The sequence below is a fragment of the Poecilia formosa genome, unplaced genomic scaffold, assembly GCF_000485575.1.
Source record: "Poecilia formosa unplaced genomic scaffold, Poecilia_formosa-5.1.2 Scaffold322, whole genome shotgun sequence".
NCBI classification, from domain to species: Eukaryota; Metazoa; Chordata; class Actinopteri; order Cyprinodontiformes; family Poeciliidae; genus Poecilia; species Poecilia formosa.
The window spans coordinates 242,519-251,528 of NW_006800261.1; the positions used below are offsets into that span (position 1 = coordinate 242,519).

Consider the following 9,010-nt stretch of genomic DNA (forward strand, 5'->3'; position numbering starts at 1 on the left):
GTGTGGTGTGGTGCGGTGCGGAGCGATGCAGCATGTTGTGGTGCGACGCGGAGCGATGCAGGGTGGTGTGGTGCGGTGCGGAGCGATGCAGCATGTTGTGGTGCGACGCGGAGCGATGCAGCATGTTGTGGGGTGGTGTGGTGCGGTGCGGAGCGATGCAGCATGTTGTGGTGCGACGCGGAGCGATGCAGCATGTTGTGGTGCGGTGCGGAGCGATGCAGCATGTTGTGGTGCGATGCGGAGCGATGCAGCATGTTGTGGTGCGATGCGGAGCGATGCAGCATGTTGTGGTGCGATGCAGCATGATGTGGTGCGATGCGGCGTTCTGCGTCTCACCTTGGGCAGGACATCGTTCTCGTTCTTCAGGACAAAGCGTCCCTCCCTGTCGTCTTTGTTCCAGTTGAGCTGAACCACCAGCGGCTTCTCGTCCAGGTCCAGCTGGCGCTCTTCTGAAACATAAAGCCAGCGGTTCATGCAGCAGTCGGCTGTCTGAGCCGGGAGCCGCGCGGCCCACAGGACTCACCGCCACTGACGTGGACCTCGTACAGCGAGTACTTGGGCGACGACAGCATCCTCATGTCCGGCCTGAACTTCTCCGCCAAAGTCTCGATGACGTCCTGCGTCGTCGCCGTGCTGGAGACCCGGATGCACTTTGTGGCGAAGTTCCCGGCCACCCGGTCCTGGAAGTAGAACCGCATCACGCCATGGAACTCCAGGTCCTTTTGAGGAAAAAAGCATAACAAACGCAGCGTCCATTATGTGTTTATTTAGACTGGAAACTGCAAAAACATGAGCAGAATTTACAACAATTGTGTTTGTATGCAGAATTAGACAACAATGAAAGAAAAAAGTAAACCGGCAGATAAAATAAACCTAAACTGTTAATGTCAGACTGTGCTGCAAGATAATAACCATAATGGAGGATTTTTTATTGAAAAAAAAAAAAGTTTAGGATGTAGAAAATATGGAAAATGGTGAAGCTGCTTCTCACCAATCAAAGCTCTTTCAAAGTCAATGTTTGATTTCTGCCACATTCCATGCAAGACAAACTTTTGGTCACATGGTCACAAAATGGGGAAATCAAAAGGACTTGTACAAAAAAAATTATCTAATCAATAATAAACTAAACATGTAATACTTTAAACAAATAAAATAATAGTCAGAAACGTCTTTGAATTATTACAGACAAAAAGCATAAAAAGGCTTTTGCATATTTAACTTATTTAAATAAGTTAAATATTTAACTTATTTAAAGAAATGCAGCCAATTTTTAGGTAACCACTGAAAAAATAAACATGTAATTTCTGAGCAGCAGAATCAGGATTTATTGCACTGTTTCGTTGAATATGCTTGCTTTAGCCAAGTTCAATAAATAAAGTCAACTTTTGAGTAGAAGTCAAACAAATGTGATCTAAATTTAAATAAAAAATGAAAAGTTTATTTAAAGACTAATAATTGTTATAAAGAATGGAAAGACTTATTTTTTCAGACAGATTGCAATTTGGAAAATTTGAAGAGATCCAAATTAAATGGAAAATGGTAAATTATTTTTATACCACAATTATTTTGTCTAATTTGTTTAATTTTAATGTCTAATATGAGTTGAAACAACAACAAAAAAGAAAAAACAGTTCCAGACACAATCATCCCAGGGCCATGAATAGCCCCCGGACCACATTTTGGAAACTCCCCTTCATGTATGGACTGTGATTGTTGACATTTTCAGATGAGTTTATTTTTTTTAATTCAACTCTTTTTCAGTAGAAAAATCTTGAAGTGAATTGAACAAAAGCTAAACTTTTATTAAGGAGGAATTAAAAACTCAAACAAAACTAACCAGGTCAGAAACTTTACAGGTTTAAATTGGACAATTTAAAGTTAAATTGTTTTGAATTAAATCTCTTGAGTTCGTTTTGAGAGGAAATCTCCATTTTCCCCGTAATTAGAAGCAAATGACAGTAATTTCCAGGAAAAGCCCACTTCCTCCCTGACCTGTAAATCGAATCAATTAACTCCGCTTCAACTTTATTATCTCGTCTTCTCCCCCCTCTGGTTTGCGCCGCTTGTTTAAGGAAATCTCTCCTTCAGGCAAACAAACAGATACAAGCTCAAACATGGCCATTCGGCTCCTACAGCAATGGAGCAGAAAAGCCTGAAACGCAAACACGCCGTCGTTTTCTGATGCCGCCGGAGCGCACAGCAGTAAAAAGAAAAAAAAAAAGAAAATTTGACCTCATGTTTCATCAGAGACGACACCAGAAACGTCTCACAAATTCCCAGCATTCCATCCTCCTTATGCGAGCGTTATCTGGTATCGAAAACCAAAGAAAAACAGATCTGCTTTCGCAGGTTTGTTGCATGAAGTAAGTCTGAAAGAATTAAAAGAGGAAATAACCTGAATCTACAGGAAGTCATCCGAGGACACATTTCCTCAGAATTTGAATATTAAATTAAAAAACGCCATGTCAGCATTTGAACAACAGTTAAAGGCAGGGATGTCCAAAATGCGGTCCGGGGGCCATTTGTGGCCCTTGGAAAGATTCTGTGTGGTCCACAATTCACGAATATCACAGCTTTATGCGCTTAAAACAAATTAAAGTGAAAAGAGGCCGAAGAGAAATCAAAATCTTCTTTTGTCCACTTCATTTTTTTGCTTTCATTTTAATTTGATAGTACAAAGTAGGGCTGAAATGATTAGTTTAATACCCCTCAAATAATTTAGTAATCGATTAATTGTTAACTAGATTATACGCTGTGTAAAAATGACCATTTTGCTGACATTACAACACACAAAGCAGTAATAAATCCAAAACTGTACAAAAAATACATAATTTTATTCTGTTTTAGGCAGTTCAAAAGGAGTTCATGTGCAGATTTTAATGTATTTGTATTATAAAAAACAACTCTTTAGTTAAATGAGAGATCTGTCACATGTGCCAATTTTTATGTGATTAATCAGCAGAAAAATCGGTTAAGCGATAACCAAAATAATAATTTGTTGCCTCTAGCAACTTTTACTTGACTGTCAGAAAAATTGATTAATCGATAACTAAAATAATTATTTGTTGCCTCCAGCAACTTTTACTTGAAAGTAGGAAGAGGGCGCACCCATTTATGAAACCAGGCTAAATGAGAATGTTTAAAAAAGAAAGGGAGAGAGTTGGATCGAGGTCTTTTAGCCTAGAAACGCCTCCAAAAACATCATCAAAATATTGCATATTTAGTTTGTTTTTACAATGGAATCATTTTAGATTTTAGATTGTCATTTCATAACAAAAAATACTAAATTTTTGTTGCCACGGCTGCTTTTAGCTTCACAGTTGTGGCCCTCGGTGCAAAAGTTTGGACACCCTGAACTAACGTGAGACGGGAGCTTATGGAGTCCGATGTATTCAGAAACTGAGAAAAAAAAACTCAAAAGATGCAAGAAAAGGCAGGAAACTGATAGAGATGTTTACATTTTTCTACACAGCAACACTTTCTTTCCCTCGTTTGTTTGCTGGAGTGGAAACGCTGAGCGCAGTTTCGATCGGCGGCGACGGGTGGAGTCAGGAATGTGTGTTTGTGTGTGTGTTGTGATTTACTGCTGGAATGTGGGTCATCGCGGGTTGCCGTTGTCAAGCTTGCGTAACCGTTAGTAACTGTTACTGTGGAGACACTAGTCTTCTTGGTTTCAAACAAAGCCAGGCTCAGAGAGAGAGAAAGAGAGAAGTGGATAATTAACGCGGCGGTCAGCAGGACCGCAGTCACAACGGCCCAGTCCAAACACACACGCAGTTCAAGTTCAAGGCAGAAGCGTCGCTGCTGCATTTAATGTGTCCAACTCAACTCTGAACACCAGATGGCACCCAAAAAAAATTAGCAAAACGCTACAAAACGCCAGCTGCTGCTCTGCTTTACAACCGACGCTAGCTCTGTTAGCGCAAGGCTATTCATTAAAACCTTTCAGCTTCATTACAGGAGCAAAACCGTAATGATGTTATACTTAAGTACAAAAGGTTCAAGCTAACCCCTTACACTGCAAAAACACAAAATCTTACCAAGTCATTTCTAGGGAAAAATATCTTAGCTCACTTAAAAGACAAAATTAACTTACAAGTAAATTTCAGCAAGAAATGACAGCTTGTTTTAAGCCAATAATTCCTTAATATTGATTTTAAAAGGACCAATTCCATCGACAGATTATTTCACTTTTAACAAGACATTTTCCCTTGAAATAATCTGCCAGTTGAACTAGTACTTTTTAAATCAATATTAAGGAATTATTGACTTCAAACAAGCTCCTGTATCTTGATGAAAATTTGCTTCCAAGTTAGTTTTGTCTTATTTCAAGTCCACTAAGATATTTGCACTAGAAACTAGACCAAAATTACTTGGTGAGATTTTGTGTTTTGCAGTGTAAAGCTGCTCAAAACGTCATGCCAAAAGTTAATTTTATACATCTCAGAAACTACAGGGATTATCTGAATTGTTCTGGTATCAAAATGAAGCTAAAACTAGAAAGCTAGAAATAATCACTAATATTACTGATAGGATTGTCAGTTGAGTAAAATATTTAATCAGATTAATCACCGTTTATTTTTGTAGCTTGAAATATAAATATACATGCAGTTCTGGTTCTTGTAGGAATGATTCCCTGGTCAAGCCCCGCCTTCTGCTGCAATTCAACCAATTAAAATCAGAGAATTTATCTCTTTTTGTAGCAGAAAGCAGGTAATGTAGATTGATAGTACTCAACAGCAACTAAGAGAAACTTAATCTACTTCATATGCATACAATAGCAAACCTGCTCAGGGAACTACTGACATATTTAATTTCCTAGTTCTTTCTGATGCATCCCAATCCAATGAAACTCAGTCACAGAGTAAAGATTCAGATACAATTAATTACATAATACGGTCAAGTCCAGTCATGAAGTAAAGCCAATTGTTATAGGACAATTTAAGGAAACCCTGATAGTTGTATTGACTTTGTAGAATTGACTCATCAACAAACAAGTTTACTCAAGTTCAGTGGAACACACACACACACACACACTCTCTCTCTCTCTCTACTGCTGCTATTGGCCCAGAGCTGCATACTTGTACCCTGCATGCATGTGTGCATGCCTCTGTGCAACATTCCCCATTCCTGAACAACAAAGAGCTGTGGCTCTAAAAAAAAAAAAAATCAAGGGTTGAACTCTTCATTTTGGATTTTTGTTAAGCTGCACAGAAAGACCAGAGGTTAAAACATAAAAGAAGAACAGTGATTTAATTTACTTTTAAGATGTTTGGTTGGGACAATGCACATTGACATTTCTGTTCTCCCTGGACAACACTCACTATGTTTTGCTTATTTATTTTATTATTAATGGACCCTTGCAACAAAATTTTGCTATATATTTATATTTTAAATGTACAGTTCAACGGCGATAAAGTGTCTATGTCTCAAAACAAAGCTTATAAAAACAAGGTTAAAATGACTTAACTACGGTACACATTTTGTCTAAAAAGTTTAATCAATACAAAGAAATACAAAACAAGGAAACTACAACAAAATTATAAAAAGAATAAGTAGTAAATAAAACTAAATCTACACATCTGTTGATTCTCTTTATAACATTAACCATGTTATTAATTATAAGACGTAACACTCATCCAGCTGTAGAATATCTTCAAAACAGAAACCAAAATATAAAAACTAATCTATTACAGCATGGGCCTGATTTTTATTTTTATTTTTTTTTTACTTGAATCTCAAAATATCCTGAATTAAAATGTTTTTAATTTTATCCTCCTGCTGCATGAAATCATTTTTTCCTAATTATGCACACATATTCATCTCTAATCTGAGCAAATGAACCAACTCGGTGTAATTACTGTAAGTCAGAGCGCTGCAGGGCTCTGTGCTGCATCTTAATCCCTCGTCTCCGCCGCGTAAAGCAAAGACGTTCACACACAATGACTGATACTTCACGCTAAACCTGCAAGCTTCAGAGACAGAACTATTTATGATCCAGAAAGAAAGTAGGTCAAGTCTGCAGATAGCTGCTATACGGCAGATATAAAGTGCGTCTAAGCTGGAAGTTGACATGCAGAGATGTTTGTGACTTCTACTATCGGGGTGTTTAATGATTAACAACGTGGCTGCAGTCAATGCAACATTTCTCTCACCAAAACATGGAGGAGATTTTCTAGCAGAATATGCAGAACTGAACCTACTTCAGCTTTTCTGACAAGAAAAAAGAGCAGGGCTCTGGAAATGTGAATCTTTCAGTGTCTAATGTAGTGGTTCTCAACGTGGGCGGTACCGCTCCCCAGGGGGCGTTCAGAGGACGGCAGAGGGCCCTGGGATGCCTTTGGGGGGCGTTTGGTCGAAGGTAAACTTTACACCTTAAATGCACAACAATGCCAGTGTAGACTCTGAGCAACTTGGTAAAACTGTATTGTGTAACATTAAACAATGCTTGGCTGCAACTGTATCGATGGCAGCTCTTCTTCTATTCAGTGTTTGTAGCTTCTGTTAACTTCTTGGCGCAGCTCCGTTCTCCTGCTACTGGTAGCTAAAATCCCCTCACTGTGTATCCCTCTGAAAAATGAACCCATTTAAATAAAGAAATCCCTCCACCGTGATACCACGATAGAGAGCGTTCATTTTATAGCGATAACACCGGAGCTGTAAGTGGTCCGGTATGAAACAGGGGTGATAGAACAACACAGCACTTTTAAATTTCAATAATCAGAATGCAGAAATTATTTCCGTTGTTTTAAAAGGTTTATGTCAGTCTGCCTTTTCCCCATCGATACGTTTCCCGACCGCCCTGCACCTTAGGGGGTTAAAATAATAAAGACGCGCACATCGCGCAAAACTCTGAAACAGGAGAACCGGGACATAAAACGGAGCGACGAACTAGATGTGAATTATGGCATAAAAACAGAGAATCCGACGCTGAACAGTGAAAGATCAACACATGATGTGAAACATGACGATTAGGCGGCGCAGCAGGTGATGAGTGAAGATTAATGATGCTCAATAAATGATAAAATAAATCTAGCAACAGGAAAGAAACTAAAGTGGACATAGCAATAAACCAAGAGGATAATAATCAAAGGAAACTAAATGGAAATGAATGAAGAACAAAATGCAAGAATAAACTAAGAAACTAAAGTAAATACAGAGGAATAAACTTGTATGGCAAGACCTTTCGAGCAATAATTAATACATGAGAAACATGTATTGTTATAAGTGAAAATAATCTAACAATTGAACCAGTATTTTTTAAATCAATAATAAGGAATTACTAACTTAAAACAAGCTCTTATTTCTTGCAGAAAAGTTACCAGTAAGTTAGTTTTGTCTAATTTCAAGGGCACCAAGAGACTAGACCAAAATTAGTTGGTAGGATTTTGTGTTTTTGCACCGAGAGGAAAACAACCAAGCAAACAGGCTAACCAATAAGAACTTCTTCATTTGANCTAGCAGAATATGCAGAACTGAACCTACTTCAGCTTTTCTGACAAGAAAAAAGAGCAGGGCTCTGGAAATGTGAATCTTTCAGTGTCTAATGTAGCAGTTCTCAACATGGGCAGTACCGCCCCCCAGGGGGTGTTCAGAGGACGGCAGGGGGCGCTGGCGGACATTTTTACAAAAGGAGGGCGCTGGGATGCCTTTGGGGGGCGTTTGGTCAAAGGTAAACTTTACACCTTATATGCACAACAATGCCAGTTTAGACTCTGAGCAACTTGGTAAAACTGTATTGTGTAACATTAAACCATGCTTGGCTGCAACTGTATCGATGGCAGCTCTTCTTCCATTCAGTGTTTGTAGCTTCTGTTAGCTTCTTGGCGCAGCTCCGTTCTCCTGCTACTGGTAGCTAAAATCACGATACCCTCACTTTGTATCTCTCTGAAAAATGAACCCATTTAAATAAAGAAATCCCTCCATGGTGATACCACAATAGAGGGCCTTCATTTTATAGCGATAACACCAGAGCTGTAAGTGGTCCGGTATGAAACGGGGGTGATAGAACAACACAGCAATTTTAAATTTCAATAATCAGAATGCAGAAATTATTTCCGTTGTTTTAAAAGGTTTATGTCAGTCTGCCTTTTCCCCATCGATACGCTTCCCGACCACCCTGCACCTTAGGGGGTTAAAATAATAAAGACGCCATTACGCAAAACTCTGAAACAGGAGAAGCAGGACATAAAACGGAGCGACGAACTAGATGTGAATTATGGCATAAAAACAGAGAATCCGACGTTGAACAGTGAAAAATCAACACATGATGTGAAACATGACGATTTGGCGGCGCAGCAGGTGATGAGTGAAAATTAATGATGGTGAGCGTCAATACATGATAAAATAAATCTAGCAACAGGAAAGAAACTAAAGTGGACATAGCAATAAACCAAGAGAGGATAATACTAATCAAAGGAATCTAAATGGAAATGAATGAAGAACAAAATGCAAGAATAAACTAAGAAACTAAAGTAAATACAGAGGAATAAACTGGTATGGCAAGACCTTTCGATCAATAATTAATACAGAGTCTGTATGGCAAGAATAAACGGACACTATTTCCAGATAAAAGGTAAAATAATATTGTTGAAGTGCCATGGGTTTGTTTAGACCACATCTACTACTGAGAATAAATGTATCTTACCGACCATAACAGTGAATAACTGATCACTTATTTATGTTTTTAATTAGACCTGGATAAAGGCCAGGGGGGCGCTGGCCCAAAAAAGGTTGAGAAACACTGGTCTAATGATTCAACTCCAATTTTTAGGCTCATGATTCGATTCAGAAACTATTTTTAATTCTGAAACCAATTTTTCTATTAAAATAAAACTATAGATTCTGTTTAAATTATGTGACTAACAAGAAACAAAAGACTGTAAGCAAATATAACATTTATTTAAAATGATATACAGTTCCATCCTGTCATCAGTAATAGGGCTGAAACGATTCCTCGAATGATTAGAGTACCTCGATTACTAAAATTCCTCGAGGAAAATTTACCTGC

The 9,010-nt window shown here is 38.4% G+C and overlaps 1 protein-coding gene across 1 annotated transcript in view; it reads right to left on the reverse strand.

Moving 5' to 3' along the window:
- afdna (afadin, adherens junction formation factor a) overlaps positions 1-9,010 on the reverse strand; it is a 109,203-nt gene that overhangs the window by 73,700 nt on the left and 26,493 nt on the right. Inside the window, exons 2-3 of the mRNA XM_016661302.1 lie at positions 524-719; positions 337-449 (exon numbers count right to left, since the gene is read on the reverse strand). Coding sequence (XP_016516788.1) covers positions 337-449; positions 524-719 — 309 coding nt within the window. The remainder of the gene's footprint in view (positions 1-336; positions 450-523; positions 720-9,010) is intronic.